At 47.7% G+C, this 21,096-nt stretch overlaps 1 protein-coding gene across 1 annotated transcript; it reads right to left on the reverse strand.

The window, feature by feature from the left end:
* Positions 1-2,941: 2,941 nt before the first annotated feature.
* On the reverse strand, positions 2,942-20,035 carry FSTL3 (follistatin like 3). Its single transcript, XM_080989219.1, has 5 exons — positions 19,528-20,035; positions 10,711-10,896; positions 6,533-6,748; positions 5,167-5,394; positions 2,942-3,652 (listed from the first exon to the last, which is right to left on the reverse strand). Exons 1-5 carry the CDS (start codon positions 19,586-19,588, stop codon positions 3,600-3,602), a joined length of 744 nt encoding a protein of 247 aa, XP_080845345.1. The 5' UTR covers positions 19,589-20,035; the 3' UTR covers positions 2,942-3,599.
* Between the last annotated feature and the right edge of the window lie 1,061 nt (positions 20,036-21,096).

A 21,096-nucleotide genomic window follows, 5' to 3' on the forward strand; every position in this document is an offset into this window, starting at 1 on the left:
ACTTTTTCTAACTGTCTTTCAAGCCCCCAAAACCCTGTCCCTTACAGGATATCACTTCTACAGATGTGTTACTACAGATCCAATGAAAAGCTTCGCCACCACAAGACCTGCAACAACAGACACCAAAGTTTTCAAAGTAGCCACAGCTATCTCTTTCAAAGGATATAGACTAATGGGGGAGTGGGGCTGACAAAGGGGGGGGGAGTTGAATTGCAAGGACATTTTCTCACTTTTGAAACTCAAGCCATGTGCTCCAGGATTCAAAAGATACATACGTAAAAGATCACAATTGTGTCAAGATATGCAACTGATATTTAATTAGTTTGTTTTGTATTATGTGTTATTATGTAAGAATGTTGAAATGTGTCTGACAGTGTGATTTCCACAAAGGGGGGGGGGCAATTTTTTGTGTGTAATTGTTTTTATGTTTAATGTCTTATTGCTTACACACCAATGGAGAATTCTCATGCATTTTATACTTTCTAATAGCTCACACTATTGTGTAGTCCAATGTTTAGCTCAATTTATAACCACATTTCATTGTTCCACCTGGCACTCTGCCAACTTTCCCTATCCATTTTAAAATGTGTTAAACCTCGTTTTGCCAAGGACAAGCTTCTGGATCCATAAAACACCAGGTACATGAAGGTGCATATGCTTTGGTTTAGCAGGAATGATCCCTTATAGAGTTAAATTGACTTATTTGGACAAAGTGCCCTTTTAAGAATGGTTTTCTTTTAACAGATTGGTTGGAAAAGTTGAGAACCATGGGGCAAGATAAATTCAAATTGGACTCTGCTGGAATTGGGCACGTGTATCCAGGCTGCAACTAGCTTTTGGTCCTTTAAGAGCAAGTGAGCAACTTTCCATGAGTGCAAGACCAGAGCCTGAAAAAAAATAAAACCACCATAGAAAGGCCAAGGCGCAGACGTATCTCTCATGATATGCCCAAGCCTGTGCCAGCTATGGTGAGTGCCAGGCGACATGGTTAAATGAAAGCCCTGAGGGGATTCAACAGGATATGTTACTGTACCACTATGCCGGTGTGAGACCACAGAAGAGCTAGCTTGGCACCTGAGAACACAAAAACGGTGGGGCTAAAAAGCAGACTGCATTTTTTTTCAGTCAGTAGTGGACCTTCCTGCTAAATGTAAAGCATACACCATTATTGAAAATGCTTCTCCCAAGAGCTAGAATGCCACAAGTAATTTAGTAACAAAATATAACAGATGTTCTTTTATATAATATCCTATATCCAGCTATACGGTAGATACCAAGTTGCATTGTATTCGTCAGTGTTGCTCCCTCTTTTGCTGCCCTGCTCAACCCACCTCCTTTTCCATTAGAGCCTATTCCCACTCACCAAGATTTAGGGTGCGGAGAAAAGATTTGCAAGTTCTTACAGAACTTTAATGCAAATCTATCTCCGAATGGGGGACTGTTACGGAAGGGGGGGGGCATGTCTTCTTCACTACAATATATTTGCTCAATTTCTCTAGGACTCCATCACCCCTCCCCTGTCCTCCATAATCTCTCAAGTAAGGTGTCAAGACCCTAATCTGGTCAAATCGCTCTGCCAAGCCCTTCCTCCGGGCAATGCCAGGTGACAGACTATGCGTACATGGACCATTGTCTTCTCAGGATGTGCTTATCTGCGCATATCTCCAGCTCTCTGCATATTCCCCCCTCCCTCCTCCATATGTTAATCCAGTGTAACCCAACCTCTTCCTAATGTATTCATGATGTAATCTGTGTAACCCAACCTCTTCTTAATGTATTCATGATGTAACTGGGATGTATTTTGCACTGTATTCTGGGATATGGAGGGAAATTTCAAAAGTTCATGTCACCCCTTTCTCGCTGTTCAATCTCGCCTTGAACCTGTTGCGCAATAAACTTGGATCTTCTGTAGTTTGCTCCTGCGTCCGGCTGAGCTCACTTTCTTCCGCAGGGACCCACGGACTTAGTCCGATGAGCTGGGTGGCAGAGTAACCCCGCACCCAGATTTTAGCCGTAACACCCCACAAATAACCCAGAGATGCATTTTAAATAAAAGCACACATTCTACTCATATAAAAACACGCTGATTACCGGATCTATCTATCTTTCTTTTTCTTTCTTTCTTTCTTTCTTTCTTTCCTTCCTTCCTTTTCTTTCTCTCCTTCCTTCTTTCCTTTTCTTACCTACCTACCTTCCTCCTACCTTCCTTCCTTCCTCTTTCTTTCTTTCTTTCTTTCTTTCCTTCCTTCCTTCCTTCCTTCCTTCCTTCCTTCCTTCCTTCCTCTCTCTCTCTTCTTTCTTTCCTTCCTTCCTTCCTTCCTTCTTCACCCGCCCCCCAAATTACAGGTGAGTGGATCAGATGGGGCCTAAGGGCTCTAACCAACGCTAGCTTCTCCTCAGAGTAATCCCACTGAAGCTAATGGCTAGGACTAACTCAGCTCCATCCATGTCAATGTCTTCGGAGCAGAATTTAGCTGGATACATTCCTAAAACAGTGAGCCAGCCTGTTTTCCTGCCAGCCTAAACTTTGGAACTGCCTGCCACTGGATATCAGGCAGGCGTCCCCAGAGTCCTCTTTTCGGCACCTGCCCCAAAACGCCACGTTTTTGTTTAGACATGCTTGCCCATCTTATAAATACGTTTAGAAAGTTGCTGTGGGTTTTAATCTGTCGTTTGCCGGCTGCTATTTCAACTTAGAGGAAAGGCTGGTTATAAATGAGATTGTGTTGCAAAACACCCGGTGATCTTAGGATGAAGGACCGTGGATAAATTTAATTTCAACCAATCATTAATAATCATCATCATAATAATCCGACAGGTAAAAGAAGCGTGTAAAGAGATCGGGACACAAAGGTATTTTTTGTTCTTGTTTTTATAGAAAATAGGCTTTTTAAAAAAATGTAGAAAGAGAACAAGAAACAACATCTTTTTTAAAAACAACAACAACAACAACAACACCCAGCTTATGAGGCACTCGGTGTGACCATAGTGGTGAATTTAAATTAGAGAGAGATATATAAGTATATATTTTTAAAGGCTAAAAACTGGTAATTTGTCTGGGTGAGTTCCCGCCCCAAAGTGTGCCTATTGGCTTGATCTCTGTGATGTCACGGAATGTTTGTGGGAAGAGTCAGCAACGGGATGTTAACAAACGGCGCAGCTTCGGGAGTTGGGGCAGGGCCTGAATTTTCCGCTCAGTGCAGAGAAAAACCTCCCGCAGGATTTTAGGGCAGGGATAGGATGTCGCTGAGAGGCAAGCAGAGAGCAGAGAACCCCATACTGATCTGAGCTAAGCTGCTAGACCTCAAGAACTGCAGTCCCGGCTTCCCCCTCGCTCTCACAATGTGAGGAGGAGAGGAGGAGGAGAATTCTGCAGAGTGGGGGGTTGCCCAAAAGGAGGAAGAGGAGGAAAAACTGGGGCAGATATGCTTAGGTGACATCAGCCGAGATATCTATCTATCTGTCTATATATATATATATAAATAAGGCTGTCGTCGTCTTTTGGTCTTAATAAATATCAGATATATACGGTCTGTACATCGTTAACAGATAATGCCCCAGGCGTGTCGTCGGGAGTCGGATAGATCACAACGGCAGGTTCAGATGTAGTTTTCCTCCGCTTCATCTGTGTCCAGCGGGTATCGGTTCGGGGCTACGGGAGAAATCAAAAGAGGAGAGGGCAAAATTCAGAATTTGCATAGAACGGCACCGTCAGCGTGGGCGACGGATGCAGAAGTCAGGCCTCTCTGCCCGCAAAGAACTTACAATCTGGAGGCATATTTCCTTCAACACCCAACAGAATTATGGGATCTGTAGTTTTCCCCTCCCACAGCTACAATTCCCGGATGGGGGAATTGCTGATGGGGGTCTAAAGGATAACAGAGCAAGACAGCTTGGTCTTAGGGCCTCCGGATCTGTGTAGGGTTTACTCCCGAGTTTTTTTATTCTCCCAAAGATATCCCACAAACAGGACCGGATTTAGGTCTGATGAGGCCCTAAGCCAGGCATAAGCAAACTCCAGCCCTCCAGATGTTTGGGACTACAACTCCCATCCTCTGTTGGGTTGAAATAAACGACAGACGAATGGCAAGTGTCATATGGGAAGCATCTACTGAGCAGGTCTCGGCGAGTCTCTTTTATTGAATATTACAGCATTACCACATATGTGTTTGTTGCTGATTGGTTAACACAAATACAATGCAAAGGTTGAATATAGGCATTAATCATCAATAGATTAAAGGTTGGGAAAAGGAAAACAGAATTGGACAGGCGTGAAACCTCCTTATTAAACTATTAACTAGTGATTGATTATCAAGACTTAAACTATTACTAGTGATTGATATTGCATGACATGAAAGAACATAACTATCGCGTTCCGTAGATGTGGTCAAAAATGCGTTAAGATCAGGTCAGGGTGTGATGTTTCATGAACTCAATGTGAACTGATCAGAACATTCCCAGACTCATGTGCAAAGGCAGAAACTTCCCAGCAATCATCCCTGACCACTCGTCCTGTTAGATAGGGGTGATGGGAGTTGTAGTCCCAAACATCTGGAGGGCTGGAGTTTGCCTATGCCGCAGAGACCATATAACACCGGTCTTGAAAGACTTCCATTGGCTCCCAGGACGTTTCCGAGCACAATTCAAAGTGTTGGTGCTGACCTTGAAAGCCCTAAACGGCCTTGGTCCAGTATACCTGAAGGAGCGTCTCCACCCCCATCGTTCTGCCCGGACGCTGAGGTCCAGTGCCGAGGGCCTTCTGGCAGTTCCCTCGCTACGAGAAGCCAAGTTACAGGGAACCAGGCAGAGGGCCTTCTCGGTGGTGGCGCCCGCCCTGTGGAACGCCCTCCCGTCAGATGTCAAAGAGAAAAATAACTACCAAACTTTTAGAAGACATCTGAAGGCAGCCCTGTTTAGGGAAGCTTTTAATGTTTAATAGGTTATTGTGTTTTGTTGGAAGCCGCCCATAGTGGCTGGGAAAACCCAGCCAGATGGGCAGGGTATAAACAATAAATTATTATTATTATTATTATTATTATTATTATTATTATTATTATTACCCTGCAGGGGGAACCCCTAACTGGCCGAGGTTTGAGACCCTAGACACACTGGGGCTGAAACCATGCCAAACAGAGTTTCGGGTCCCAACCCCGGGGGAAAACCTACCTGCGCAGCTTCCATAATGTCGGACGCCGATGGACCGCCCCAGGAAGCAGGTGGCTCTTCGGAGGTGGCAGGTGGAGGGGTACGTGACGTTGTTGTTCCCGCAGATCGCATGGTCAATGTCGGTAGGGTCTGGGCAAGGGGCGGCCCGGCACATGACGCAGTGGGCGCTGGCAGTCTGGTCCACAACACACGTGTGGGTCCCGGGACACACGACCGTGGAGCACGATTCTACACAAGGGGACACACACACACACATCAGAGAAATAATAATAATGATGATGATTTATTATTTATACTCCACCCATCTGGCTGGGCTTCCCCAGCCACTATGGGCGGCTTCCAACAAAATATTAAAATACAATTATGCATCTAACATTAAAAGCTTCCCTGAACAGGGCTGCCTTCCGATGTCTTCTAAAAGTCTGGTAGTTGTTGTTCTCTTTGACATCTGGTGGGAGGGCGTTCCACAGGGCGGGCGCCACCACCAAGAAGGCCCTCTGCCTGGTTCCCTGTAACTTGGCTTCTTGCAGTGAGGGAACCGCCAGAAGGCCCTCGGTGCTGGACCTCAGTGCTGGACGATGGGGGTGGAGACGCTCCTTCAGATATACTGGACCGAGGCCGTTTAGGGCTTTCAAGGTCAGCACCAACACTTTGAATTGTGCTTGGAAACATACTGGGAACCAGTGTAGGTCTTTCAAGACCGGTGTTATGTGGTCTCGGTGACCACTCCCAGTCCCCAGTCTAGCTGCCGCATTCTGGATTTGTTGTAGTTTCCAGGTCACCTTCAAAGGCAGCCCCACGGAGAGCACCTTGCAGTAGTCCAAGGATCAAGATCAGCTGGAACTTTGGGCGAGTTGTCGCCGCTTTTTGTCATGAAATTCTACTCAATACAGCAGTACCTTGGTTCTCAAACTTAATCCGTTCCGGAAGTCTGTTCCGAAACCAAAGCGTTCCAAAACCAAGGTGCGCTGCTTTCCCATAGAAAGGAATACAGAATGGATTAATCCATCCCAGGCTTTTAAACGAACGCCGCAAACCCAGAAGTGAGTGTTCCGGTTTGAGGACGTTTTTCGGAAGCCGAACATCCGACTTGCCTTCCGATTGAACGCTGGAAGCTCCTGCAGCCGACCGTAAGCCATGCCTCAGTTTTTGAACATTTTCAGACGTCGAACGGACTCCCAGAACGGATTACATTTGAGAGCCAAGGTACGACTGTGTTGGCGCAAGCCACGGTTTGTCCGATAACCTGCCGGACCATTTGCGGTTGGGTTTAACAAACCACAGTTTCTAGAGCGCTTGTGTTTTTTGTTAGTCAAACTTTGGAAGATGCCCGTGGTGGGAGTTTGGAGTGGGGAGACCAGCTTACTTTTGCACCGGCCTTGATACATGACTTCCAGGTCGGGTTGTCCTCTGCATTTTGCCGTCAGAAGCTCGCATTCGTCTCGGTAGGTGAAGCCATCGGATCCGCACACCTGAAGTTTCCGGGAGAGGTTGGTGCAATCTGGGGCGCAGGTACAGTGTGGGCGTCCATATTTCATTTTGCAGACTTTTCCCGGACCGCAGTCCACCCCTTCACAGCTCTCTGAGGAAGGAGGAATTGAGAGGTGGTTATTATTATTATTATTCATCCGAAGCACGGCAGAGCAGTTAAATTAAAATCTGCAGAAAGCAGAAGGAAACGGAGAGAAGCAAAATCATTAAACATTAAACATTTTTTTAAAATACCTTCCCTATACAGGATTGCCTTCAGACGGCTCGGGGGTCAGATAACTCCATCCTCTCCAACATTTTTCCCATGAAAATAGGGACATCCTATTCCATCCCCTCCAACGTTTCTCCCGTGAAAATAGGGACGTCCTATTCCATCCCCTCCAACGTTTCTCCCCTGAAAATAGGGACGTCCTATTCCGTCTCCTCCAACGTTTCTCCTGTGAAAATAGGGACGTCCTATTCTGTCCCCTGCAATATTTCTCCTGTGAAAATAGGGGCATCCTATTCCGTCCCCTCCAACGTTTCTCCCGTGAAAATAGGGGCGTCCTATTCCATCCCCTCCAACGTTTCTCCAGTGAAAATAGGGACGTCCTATTCCATCCCCTCCAACGTTTCTCCTGTGAAAATAGGGACGTCCTATTCCATCCCCTCCAACGTTTCTCCTGTGAAAAGAGGGGCGTCCTATTCCATCCCCTCCAACGTTTCTCCTGTGAAAATAGGGACGTCCTATTCCATCCCCTCCAATGTTTCTCCTGTGAAAATAGGGACGTCCTATTCCGTCCCCTCCAATGTTTCTCCTGTGAAAATAGGGACATCCTATTCCGTCTCCTCCAACGTTTCTCTTGTGAAAATAGGGACGTTCTATTCCATCCGCTCCAACGTTTCTTTGATGAAAATAGGGACGTTCTATTCTATCCCCACTAACGTTTCTCCAGTGATAAGAGGAACGTCCTATTCCATCCCCTCCAACATTTCTCCCCTGAAAATAGGGACGTCCTAAGGAAAAGCGGGATGTTCCAGGGTCAGATCAGAAACCGGGACGGCTTCTCTAAATCGGGCGACTGTCCCTGGAAAATAGGGATACTTGGAGGGAATGGTATTTAAGCAGAGGTCAGATGGCCAAGAGCCCGGGATTTTTCAGTTGTGATTCCTGCATTGCATTGGTTTGATGACCCAAAGATTCCCTAAAATTCTACGCTTCTCTTAAAAACGACACAAGATTGCAGTCCTCATGACTCCCCTGGGACAAGTTGGAGGGTCTGCAAAACCGGAGTTTTGCAACGATGTGCTCGCGGCAAGTCCGAAAACTTGGGTTTTGCAGGAGAGGGGGACTTTCCACGGAGAGCTTTTTCTCGCACAATAGATGCCCCTGTTCTTCCGCAGCTTCCGTGACATGAAAACAACAAGTCAGAGAGAGGGAAGGATCTGTCTGGGGGAGGCAGCCGGGATGGGGGGAGCCCCCGGGTCTGTGGGGAAGGAGGGAGAGTCTCAGGAGACAGACGGGTGCATTATGTTGGAGGGTCACCCCGGGGCAAAACAAAAAAAGTCTGGCGGAGATGGGAGAGGGGCGAGACGCACAGTCGTCCCCCCCCCTTGGAGATGTGGGTGGGCTCTCTGTGGCTGTCTGGGAGAATGTAACCCCCCCCCCCAAGGCAAGTCTGGGGGTGGGAAAAAGCAGCACCCGTTTTCCCGGCAGGGTCGTGCCCCGCAAGGAGGGCGCAAAGAACCAAATCTAGGGTTGCCGTATTTCAAACAGTGAAAATCCGGACACAAAAGTTATTGAGATTGGTTGTTTTTTTCAGGGTGGGGTTTTTTCGCCTCCTGACAGCTCAGAGCAGGAGCTTCTTAATTTCAGGGTTGTGGGTTCGAGTGCCGCGGCGGGCAAAGGATTCCTGCATATTTCAAACACTGAAAATCTGTTGAGCTTTTTTGTGCAAATTCCAGGGGGCAGGGAATAATTTCTGAACTATTCTTAAGGAACACCTGAGATTCTTAAAGCCTAAATCTAAAGTTGCCTGATTTATTTCATTGTGGTTATCCAGTCTTTTCCTTTAATTTAGTCTTTTATATACTGTATGTGTGTTTGGATTGTCAACGTATTTTGTACCGTTTCGTGATTTTTCCTGTTTTAACTTATGCCAATGAAGGCTAGTTATGAAAAAGAGTTCAGGAAGATCGCCAAAAGCGACACTGGGTTGACACTGCTTCTGATATTCCGGATATATGTCCAGGAAATTCCGGACGTCGCCCTCCCCAAATCTGCCCCAACTTTTTGTTTGTAGCGCTGGGGGGTGAGAGTAGATGACCCCTAGGGAGCCCGTCTACAAAAAGCAGTTTAAGGAAAGTACCGTATTTTTTGCTCTAAAAGACTCACTTTTTCCCTTCTAAAAAGTAAGGGGAAATGCGTGTGCGTCTTATGGAGCGAATGCAGGCTGCGCAGCTATCCCAGAAGCCAGAACAGCAAGAGGGATTGCTGCTTTCGCTGCACAGCGATCCCTCTTGCTGTTCTGGCTTCTGAGATTCAGAATATTTTTTTTCTTGTTTTCCTCCTCCAAAAACTAGGTGCGTCTGGTGGTCTGGTGCATCTTATAGAGCGAAGAACACGGTATTCTCCACCTGCAGCTCCTTCCGCCTGGAGAGTCTGTTTCAGAACGACGGGCACGTTCTCTTCTTTTGGGGGGGCCACATATGTAACTCTCCCTAAAACACAACAGCTTGAATGGGTGCGATCTCTGAGCTAGGGAACTGATGGAGAACGTTGCTGTCCCGATATGTCTCCTTGCATTCGTGGTGGCTGCAATCAAGGCTGATAAATTGGGGCGAACGCAGTACTGCCCAACCGGACTTAGGTGGAAACTACGCATATATAGAGAGAGACATGAGTGGTGCTGTGGGTTAAACTACAGAGCCTAGGGCTTGCCGATCAGAAGGTCGGCGGTTCGAATCCCCGCAATGACGGGTGAGCTCCCGTTGCTCGGTCCCTGCTCCTGCCAACCTAGCAGTTTGAAAGCGCGTCAAAACGCAAGTAGATAAATACCGTATTTTTCGCTTTATAAGACGCACCAGACCACAAGACGCACCTAATTTTTGGAGGAGGAAAACAAGAACAAAAATATTCTGAATCTCAGAAGCCAGAACAGCAAGAGGGATCGCTGTGCAGTGAAAGCAGCAATCCCTCTTGCTGTTCTGGCTTCTGGGATAGCTGCGCAGCCTGCATTCGCTCCATAAGACGCACACACATTTCCCCTTACTTTTTAGGAGGGAAAACGTGAGTCTTATAGAGCAAAAAATACAGTAGCTACCACTCCGGCGGGAAGGTGAACGGCGTTTCTGTGCGCTGATCTGGTTCTCCAGAAGCGGCTTAGTCCTGCTGGCCACATGACCCGGAAGCTGTACGCTGGCTCCCTCGGCCAATAAAGCGAGATGAGCGCCGCAACCCCAGAGTCGTCCACGACTGGACCTAACGGTCAGGGGTCCCTTTAGCTTTACCTTATGCATATATATATATATATATTAATACACACACACACACACACCGTGAAGATGCTTTTTTTAAACAACAACACACATTTCAAAATATATAAATTGAATTTGCCAGTAGCTCGCCACCGCCACCTAGTGTCAGATTAGCACAATGTGCTTAAAACACACTTAAAAATGACCGCTGCAAAGCAAATAAAAACATTAGCAGGATTTTAAGAGCAAATGCTATGAATAATACGGAGAGTTATAATATGTGGATTATGAAATAATATGCAGTCGAAGATGCGATGGTGGGAAACTGGGAGATTCAGAGAAATCTCAATAGGCGGTTATGCAGATGGCCTTGTCGTAATTTTTCTGTTTCGTAAAACCAAATGAAAATGCTTATAAAAATGAAAATAAAAGACAGTTGAAAGTTTTATTTGCCGCTGTAGTCTGCCCTCTGCTAAAGAGCACCACCTGCCTGACTTTTTTCCCTTTGCTCTGGCGCCACCTACTGCTGGCTCCCAGCTTCCACGGCACCTTCATAGTGGTGGCCCCTTGCATTTATTTTTTTTAAAGGCCCTCTACCTTTGCAAGGGTGACAGGTCACGAGCCCCAGGATCCGGAGGAGGCTGATCTTGTTGTCCGGGTGCGAGGCGTTTGACCAGGCCATGTCCGTGCTACCGTTGGCGCAACACTCCTCCCAGCTCACGCCGGTCCGGACGATCATGGTGCATTTTGCCTCGCGCCCTTGCTGCAGCCAGCAGATGCCGCCTGTTTGGGAAAAAGGGGCCGTTAGAACGGAATATCGGCTCTTAAGAGATTGGTTAGCTCGCGGAACTCACCACCACATGACTGGCCAGCTTATGTGGCTTAGACCAGCGTTCTGTCGTCACAGCGGCCGAATGCCCATAAAACAACCTAGGAGTCCAGATAGACTGCTCTGGGTCTGGAGGTTTCATAAGAACGTCGGAAGAGGCTGCTGTTACAGGCCCATCTATTCCAGGAGCCTGTTCGGACCAACTCTTTATGTTTATATCTATTATTATCAGTGCTTTTTTTCGGGGGGGAAGCAGGGGTACACATGCCTCTAAACATTTTGTGAATTTTTGTACTTTTGTCCATTTACTGTATTTATTTCCCCCCGGTTTGAACTATAAAATGGTGGCTTTCTTGAGTCAAAATGAGAGTACCTCTAAACATTTTTAAAGAAAGAAAGCACTGATGATGATGATGATTAGAATTTATGTACCACCCTATACCCAAGGGTCTCAGGGCGGTTCACAGAATAAAATCAAGATATAAAACCACAAAATACCTAATAAAAATAAAAACCACAGCCCAGTAGCCCGCCCTGCCCCCGGAAAAAAACACATTTTTAAAGGGCGTAGGAGATCTAGAGCAGAGATAGACTGCACTAGGCTACAGAAGTTCTACTTTCACAGCCTTGACTATTGGCAGACTTTGCGTAAGGGCCTTTTGTGGTTTCCCTGCAATCGGCAGGATTCGCCCATTGGTGCCTATTATTCCTAGTGGCTAGTTTTCCGTGGAGCTTCCATTCTCAGGAACAGTCTACCACCAAATACCCTAAGTGCTTAGGGTTCCTATTTTGCATTCGGAACATCTCCAATATCTCCAGGAAGAGAATACCACCGTGCCTGAGAAGCCATTGCAGCCGTTGCTGCGGGCCAGAGCAGACAATACAAGGCCTAGGTGGATCGGCGCTGCTTCCCGCTGTCCTTTTAAAAACCAGTCTTTTATTTCACAGCAATGAGGACCGGAAACTTGGTTAGGCGTTTAGGGCAGAAGAGCTAGCCAGGAAGCGAAATCTAAGCGTATTTCTGCACAGAACAAATGATAATAATAAAAAAAAATTACTGGCTATTCATAGATATACTCTGACGCTAGCAAAAAAAATAAGCTGATACAATATAAAACATGGGTAGGCAAACTTAAGGCCCGGGGGCCGGATCCGGCCCAATCGCCTTCTCAATCCGGCCTGTGGATGGTCTGGGAGTCAGCGTGTTTTTACATGAGTGTCCTTTTATTTCAAATGCATCTCTGGGTTATTTGTGGGGCCTGCCTGGTGTTTTTACATGAGTAGAATGTGTGCTTTTATTTAAAATGCATCTCTGGGTTATTTGCGGGGCATAGGAATTCGTTCATATTTCCCCCAAAATATAGTCTGGCCCCCCACAAGGTCTGAGGGACAGTGGACCGGCCCCCGGCTGAGAAAGGTTGCTGACCCCTGATATAAAACAAAAAAAGGCTGCAATTCTAGACTGGGAGTTGTTGAGTGTAGAGCATTAGACTCTGAATCTCAAAGTCGCGGGTTCGAGTTCTGACTCGGGCCGACATTGCAGGGGGTTGGATGACCCTGCCGGGACCTCGCTCGCCGCAGGCCTTCAAAACAAGCTGGCGAGGGCTGACCCCCTCATTCTTGCCCCCCCACCCACAACAAGCCTGAACTCTTCTTCGCCCTCCCCCAAAAAACTCCCTGGACAGACAAACTGTGCTTTGTTTGGCTCTTGGAGTGAAAGATCAGGCCTGAGCGTGTGAGGTCTGTCTGGGACTTCTGATTCCCCCCCCCCCCCCCAGTGCTCATGGCATCCTCAAACCTAACCCCCCCCCCCCGAAAAAAGTACTACCCAGGACAGCCGGCGGCAAAGCAGCCAGCCAGCTGGCAGCCGATTCAAAAGGCTGTTTGTTCCTTAATCTGCTGAACGAATCGTTCATTTTTTTGGAGAGCAAAGCCCCCGGGGCCATTCCTGTCTGGGGTGCCCCAGACGCTCCCACGTTTCAGGAGGGAGAGGGTGGGGGGAAAGCTTCCCCATCGCACCCCCACGGCTCCTCAATTCAGGAGAGGTGCCCTTTCTCAGTGTTATAAGAAAAAACTGCTCTTTTTTCCCTTATGGGTTATCCAAGAGCCTGTAAAATCATAGAATCATAGAGTTGGAAGAGACCACAAGGACCATCGAGTCCAACCCCCTGCCAAGCAGGAAACACCATCAGAGCACTCCTGACATATGGTTGTCAAGCCTCTGCTTAAAGACCTCCAAAGAAGGAGACTCCACCACACTCCTTGGCAGCAAATTCCACTGTCGAACAGCTCTTACTGTCAGGAAGTTCTTGCTAATGTTTAGGTGGAATCTTCTTTCTTGTAGTTTGGATCCATTGCTCCGTGTCCGCTTCTCTGGAGCAGCAGAAAACAACCTTTCTCCTTCCTCTATGTGACATCCTTTTATATATTTGAACATGGCTATCATATCACCCCTTAACCTCCTCTTCTCCAGGCTAAACATGCCCAGCTCCCTTAGGGGTTCCTCATAAGGCATCGTTTCCAGGCCTTTGACCATTTTGGTTGCCCTCCTCTGGACACGTTCTGTACAGAGTCCTTATGTAGGTTCTGTTGCAGGAATTTATGTATAAGTTTTTTTGGGGGGTTGCCCCTCCAGCAGATATCACGCACATGCAGCCCACTACCAAAACCAGCACAATCGCTTTTGTGACTTTTGCGATTTGTCCCCACAAAACACCTTGTCGCAGTTTCTTCCTATCTATTCAAAGGGCCTCTGCTGCACGATACCAAATGTAAGAATTCACTGATCAATGTTCCTATGTACTGGCTCAGTGGGAAAACTTCAGAAATTCCTATAGACATGTGAGCTCAGCTACTCAGCAGCCCCTCTGCCTGAGTGATAATCCCTGGCATCCTGATACCTGAGTGCCAGACAGGTAGCCATGCCAGAAATAACAAACCCAGATGAAGACAAAAGGGTGTGATGAACTTGGCTGGGAAACGGAAATGTAAATATCTTTTTTGTTACACTTGATGGGTGTTTGGTGGAGGGCAAGGGGAACCATGGGGCAGGGTCCAGGATGCTCAGATTACTGCCACCAGACCTCCCCTTTCATGATGTAACCGTGATGTACGAGTGATGTAGTTTGGGAGCTGTAACATGGGGATTAGCAGCTAATAAAAGTTTGGGGGCTCTTTTGTTCGGGGCTTCCATCTTGTTCCACCTGGTGGCAGGTGGGAGTCCTGTCGCGACCGTCTTCAATAAAGACCAAGCCTACTGGCTGCTGTTTTGCTCTGGTATTCCTGGCTGGTGTCCTTGTTTTTTGTCCAAGGGAGCCCTCAGATTTCTCCGTTAACAGTTCCCTATCAGTAGGAGAAAATAACAGGCCAATGTTATAAGAAAAAACTGCTCCTTTTTCCCTTATGGGGTATCCAAGAGCCCATATAGAGTCCTTAAGTAGGTTCTCCATCGGTCAGAGAAAATAACAGAGGCCAACCAGAAAATATTGAGAAGCAAAGCAGCTAGTAAGCCTGATCTTTCTTAATCTGTAGCAACAGGGTCCCCCGCTCACCCCACGCAGGGAGGGAGGAGAGGAACCCCCAACATTGGTGTGCAAGCTCCTATATAGACGTTTGAAATTGCCTCCCCTGTAGCTCAAGGTAAAGGTAAAGGGACCCCTGACCATTCGGTCCAGTCGTGGCTGACTCTGGGGTTGCGGCGCTCATCTCGCTTTATTGGCCGAGGGAGCCGGCGTACAGCTTCCGGGTCAAGTGGCCAGCAGGACTAAGCCGCTTCTGGCGAACCAGAGCAGCACATGGAAATGCCATTTACCTTCCCGCCGGAGCGGTACCTATTGATCTACTTGCACTTTGATGTGCTTTTGAACTGCTAGGTTGGCAGGAGTAGGGACCGAGCAATGGGAGCTCACCCTGTCGCGGGGATTCGAACCGCCAACCTTCTGATCGGCAAGTCCTAGGCTCTGCGGTTTAACCCACAGTGCCACCCGCTCAAGACCACCCCCCAAAACATCACGCATACATCACATGATACCTGATCATGCCTTATCAATTGCCTTTTCTAGATAGCCTGGCCATTCCTTGGAGATAACATTTAGTTCCTGAATCTCTTAGGCATATTGATAACATTGCTCAGCTTAACAGATACTTGCCAGACTGTATTCGAAAAGGGAGGTGTGAGCCCCTACAGTCCAAAAACACTTGCAAAGCTTTCCCCATTTCCTTCCTCCTTGCAGAGAAATATTTGAGGTCAATTTGGGAGAGTCAAAACGGCTTCAGGATTCCTCTCCTGTACTATTGCAGAACGTGGTTTGTATACTTATGTATGTGTTTGCCTTGTACGTTTATGAACATTTATTATATATAAGACCTTGTTGTTGTTTAGTCGTTTAGACGTGTCCGCCTCTTCGTGACCCCCTGGACCAGAGCATGCCAGGCCCTCCTGTCTTCCACTGCCTCCCGCAGTTTGGTCAAACTCATGCTGGTCGCTTCAAGAACACTGTCCCACCATCTCGTCCTCCGTCGTCCCCTTCTCCTTGTGCCCTCCATCTTTCCCAACATCAGGGTCTTTTCCAGGGAGTCTTCTCTTCTCATGAGGTGGCCAAAGTTTGGAGCCTCAGCTTCAGGATCTGTCCTTCCAGTGAGCACTCAGGGCTGATTTCCTTCCCAATGGATCGGTTTGATCTTCTTGCAGTCCATGGGACTCTCAAGAGTCTCCTCCAGCACCAGAATTCAAAAGCATCAATTTTTCAGCGATCAGCCTTCTTTATGGTCCAGCTCTCACTTCCACACATCACTACTGGGAAAACCACAGCTTTGACTATACGAACCTTTGTTGGCAAGGTGATGTCTCTACTTTTTAAGATATAAGACCTTATAATTCCTCTAACAATCAGCAGCGAGGACACCTTCCCGAACCTTTTGAATTGGAGAGCTGTTTAATTTTGAAGCCGCTGGTCCTCATGGTTCTGCAGATGGCAGAACACGCCTGGCTGGGTCTGCCAACCTGCCAGGGTCTCGGCAGATTCACAGAATCAAAGATTTGGGGATTTTACACCCAAAGGTCATCCAGCCCAACCCTCTGCAACGACGCACCCTCCTCCAAGTGTCCCGGTTTTCCCGGGACAGTCCCGGAATTACAGGCAGGGTTGGGCTAGATAGATTACCCCCCGGGGGCACATTCCAACTCTACAATTCTGTTGTTTTATGATTCCTTTAAATCTCAAGCAACTGCAGGGCTGTGCCATGGAGGAAGCAGCAAGCTTGTGTCCTCCTGCTGTGGAGGGCAGGACTCGAACCCGTGGCTCCACGTTACAAGGAGGGAGCTTCTGACTCAACGTCAACATTGCTTTCTGATAGCAAGAGCTGTTTGATGGTGAAATGGACTCCCTCAGGAGGTGGTGGAGGAAGGTTTTTTTGCAGAGATGATGATGATGATGATTACCCTGCCCATCTGACTAGGTTGGCATCCGCCAAGGAGAGGGGTTTCTTAGGTGTTTAAGGCCACGGGATGAAAAGTGAGCCTCTGGGCATGTTAAGATAGCCGGTGGCTTTGCAGCGCACCCAGTATTTGGGCGGCTGTATAACCGCAATTGCCGCCCTGCGCCAACCCCCCCCCCAAAAAAACCTGCCTTCCCCCTCCAACATGGGTAGCTCAGTCGGCAGAGCCTGACACTTTTAATCTCACGGTTGCGGGTTCGAGTCCAACACGGGGCGCAAAGAAATTCCTGTGTTGCAAGGATCCAACCCTTTCGATTCTACGATAGGATTTGACCCACATCGTCCGCACTGGGGACTTCTATTTCCCCAGTTCTAACCCCCTTTAATTCAGGAAAGGGGCAGGAGGAATGTGCTAGCAATTCAACCGAATTACAGAGGGCCTTCTCGGTGGTGGCGCCCGCCCTGTGGAACGCCCTCCCACCAGATGTCAAAGAAAAAAAGAACTACCAAACTTTTAGAAGACATCTGAAGGCAGCCCTGTTTAGGGAAGCTTTTAATGTTTAATCGGTTATTGTGTTTTAGTGTTCTGTTGGAAGCCGCCCAGAGCGGCTGGGGAAACCCAGCCAGATGGGTGGGGTATAAATAATAATAATAATAATAATAATAATAATAATAATAATAATTGTTGTTGTTGTTGTTATAGCAAGGATAGTAAGCCCTCTCTTGGCCGCAGGAAACTCTCAACCCCAAAGAGAGCTTTGAAACTCTAGACTTTTGCTGGGGGTGGAGGGAATAAAATAAAATTAAGCATTTGGCCTGCAGGTCTGTCTGCCTGCCTGTCTGACTTGGCCCCCGCTTCCCATCAAAGAGGGACGTCTTGTGCAATTTTACCCGAAGAAGAGTCTCGACTGCAGGTAAAGCCCTGTTGAAAGATTAATTTCCCCACTTCAAAGGAAGCGTCTCCTTTTTCAAAACCCCCACCTGGTTCAGGAGCTCGGATTCCAGTCTCGCCATGCGAGGGTCCCTCCTCCCCAAACACTAAGAGAGGCATGTTTTTGCTTAAAACATCCCATAATTTGCAAATGGGGAAATCGGCGCACAGATTCAACTGCTCAGAACCCTCCGATCCATCGCCGGCAACCCTAAATTCCAAGTCTACATCCTCCCAGGACTTTGGGCTCCTTCATTTAATTAATTTATTAGATTTGCATATCTCAGGGCGGTTTTTTGCAACAGCAAAAATACAGGAGGCTCCTAATCTCAGGTTTGTGGCTGCGAGCGCCACATTGGGCAAAAGATTCCTGCATTGCAGAGGGTTGGGCTGGATGACCTTTGAGTTCCCTTGCAACTCTACAATTCCATGAAAATACGGCTTTTCAAACAGCGGCAGCGGGGTACTGTTGCTGGCTTCTACTTTTGTTGGCTAGTACGTTGCGTATCTTTGTGCTTTTATATTGTAAGCCGCCTTGCGGTCCTCGGATGAAGGGCAGTGTAGAAATTTAATATATACATAATTTTTTAAAAAATAAAATAATATTTTTTTCCTCCGCAATGCAGGAATCACAGCCCAAGCATTCCTGACCCCCCCCCAAAGGAGCCCCCCCCAAACCTGCTTTTGCATTAAGTTTCTGCACCTCTCGAATGCAACAAAAACACAAAAAACATTTACTTTTCCAGCTCTACAACACATCCTTTTTGGTGAGAGGCGACCAGAGCAGTACGCAGTGTTCCAAGTGCGGTCACAGAATCACAGAGTTGGAGTCATCTAGTTCCCCCATGCAACGCTGGAATAGACAGCTGTGTCGTGCATGGAATTCGAACCTGCAACCCTGGCATTATCGCGCCATAGATTTTGCCGTCAGTTACCTCAGCGGAGAAAATTCATGCTAGAGGCACCACAAAGGCAGCTAGTTTCCTGGACCGTCTTTGTCAAGGGTTCAGATCTGTCTGGCATGTAAAATAATAATAATAATAATAATAATAATAATAATAATAATAGATAGACGCTTTAATGCTCATGCGCAGAAACCCAAGCGCATGATCACTAAGGCAGTATGGCACACCACCAAAGATAGCTGAGGGGTACACATTTGTAGCACAAATGTGTGCAAACCGTGACGGTCTCTTCCGATTCTATTGCTCCTTTCCAAACTTCCCAGCTGTATCGCTTTAGAGAAAACCTTTGGAACTCCCTGCCACTTGAGATAAGGTAGGCGCATTCGCCACACTCTTTCTGCCGCCCGCTGAACACATTTTCTGTTTAGACGAGCCGCCCCAGATGTTTAGAAAGTCACTGCAAGTTTCATTCGGTTTTTAGTCTATTTCAGCTTTTCGAAAGTCTTAAATCACTGTCATTTATTTTTATTATTGATAATTTATTGATTTTTTTTTAACAATCAAGAACTCGGGGGGGGGGGGCATCATTAAAAACCACCCTTTAATTCCTAACCACCTCTTGCTTTTAAAACCATTTTAAATGGATGGAGGGCATATTTTATCCTCTCCTTTTCAAACCCTCTTAACAGTGACCATACCAGAACTAAAATAAGTTTAACTCCCCCCGCCCCGCAAAAACATATCCCTTGACTTATCACCTTAAAAATCATCACAGTCTCCTTCTGCAATCCCCTAAAAGCTTGGGCTGGTAATTGATTAATTTTTGGTGTTTTTGATATTGTAATTTTAGGGAAGCTTTTAATGTTTGATGCATTACTGTATTTTAATATTTTGTTGGAAGCCGCCCAGATGGGCGGGGAATTAATAATAATAATAATAATAATAATAATATGTAATAGCGCAGTATACTACTACTACTACTAATAATAATAATAATTCGGCCCACCCACATCCATTCTAGGGAGTCAGAACTGGGTTGGGACTGACTCCCGAAAGTTTTTAAACTAGTTCAGCGATCCTGCTTGAGTCCCGCACTCTGCACATGCTTAGACGCCCTCTTTCCCATCCCATCCGACGTTCTAAGCGCCGGGGTTCTTGGGGAACACCCGCGTTCCCGTGTCCCCGGGGAGGCCTGGGAAACCACTCCACCTCGGGGTTTCCTTGGGCTCCTAAAACCTGGAACCTGGAAGGAAAAGGAGGTTGGGGGTGTTGCTTAAAGCATGGCACCCCATTTTCCCAAAAAATGTACTTACCTGAGAGGGAGCCCTCGCCGGCAGCGCAGAGCGCGCTCAGCAGCAGAAGGCAGAACTTCATGGCGATGCGCAGAAATCCACAGGGGAAAATAAAATTAGGAACGTCCAGGAAAGTTCAGATTCTTGTCCCTCCCAAGGAGGAGCGAAGTCTCAGCAGACGGCAGGCACCTAGCTTGGGAATAATTCGGGGTCCTCTTTGGCACTGCCTTCCCGGGAGGGTGTTTGTCCCCCTTTTAAAAGCACCCCCCTGCCGTCTCCTCTCCCCGCGTCCTCTCTCTCTCTCTCTGAAGTGTGTGAGGGTGTCTGTAACAGTCTGAATCATAGCTCCACGGGAGGCGGTGTCGAGGGCAGCCAGTAACGTGTCTGGGGAGTGTATTGCGCCCCAGGCCAGCCTGAATGCGGCCAAATCCGGATCGTTAAGAGAAGCATCAATAACGCGCCCTCCCGGGTCGTGGCGCACGCCTGTGCGCTCTCGTTGCGCGCGATGGGAGCGAGAGGCTGCGCAGCTGGCGACGCGCGGCGCTCCTCTTCCCCTCTCCCTCCAAAACTTCTGGATTGGGAAGATTAGCATCCTTCACCCCCACGCCCACCTCCTCATTCCCAAATTTTTCCTTCCTGGAAATGCTTCTCCAAAGTCGTCGTCCCCCGTGCGCCGCAGAGAATCCCCTCTCTCTCTCTGTTTCCCTCTCCCTTTCCAAACGTCTCATGTCTGGGGTTTTGGGAACGCACCAGAAAACCGCCGCCTCCCAATGGTTTTTGAAACCTTTCCAGCGTGGCGACTCGTGGTGGTTTTGCAATCCGGAAGCTTGGACAGAGTGAGAGGCATGGTTCCAAAGCGCCTTCCACCAACCCAGCTCCTTCCAGGAACTGTAGTTTCGTGGTGATAGGAGTTGTAGCTCCGCACGTGGGGCGAACCACCGCAGTCCGCTTTGTGCTTTAAATGGAACGGTGTAAGCGCAGCCTCCGTTTAGGGCAGCCATGTCCAAAGTCCGTTTCGTGGGCCCGCTGGTCAATTTATTTTGGCCCCTGTGGTCGTATATGTCTTGGGGTAAAATCCTAAAAAAAACACCTCAGCAACTTTGGGGTAAAATCCCCCCCCAAAAATCAACAAGTTTGGTCCGCCCTTATTCATGTTCACTTCATCAAATCTGGCCCTGGTTTGGGCACCCCTGGTTTAGGGAATCTGTGGCATTGGATAATTTGCAAACTGACCCCTTCCCCAAATGCACTTTCCCCATTAGGAATAGGGTGGTTTTGGTCCCTGATTTGGCCTTGACACAAATATCCAGTCTCCTCCCCGTCTATTTGCATGCTTAAAGGTAAAGGTAAAGGGGCCCCTGACCATTAGGTCCAGTCGTGGCCGACTCTGGGGTTGCGGCGCTCATCTCGCTTTACTGGCCGAGGGAGCCGGTGTACAGCTTCCGGGTCATGTGGCCAGCAGGACTAAGCCGCTTCTGGCGAACCAGAGCAGCGCATGGAAACGCCGTTTACCTTCCCACCAGAGCGGTACCTATTTACCGTATTTTTTGCTCTATAAGACTCACTTTTTCCCTCCTAAAAAGTAAGGGG

Source organism: Podarcis pityusensis, assembly GCF_964106645.2.
Source record: "Podarcis pityusensis genome assembly, chromosome: 18".
Classification (NCBI taxonomy): Eukaryota; Metazoa; Chordata; class Lepidosauria; order Squamata; family Lacertidae; genus Podarcis; species Podarcis pityusensis.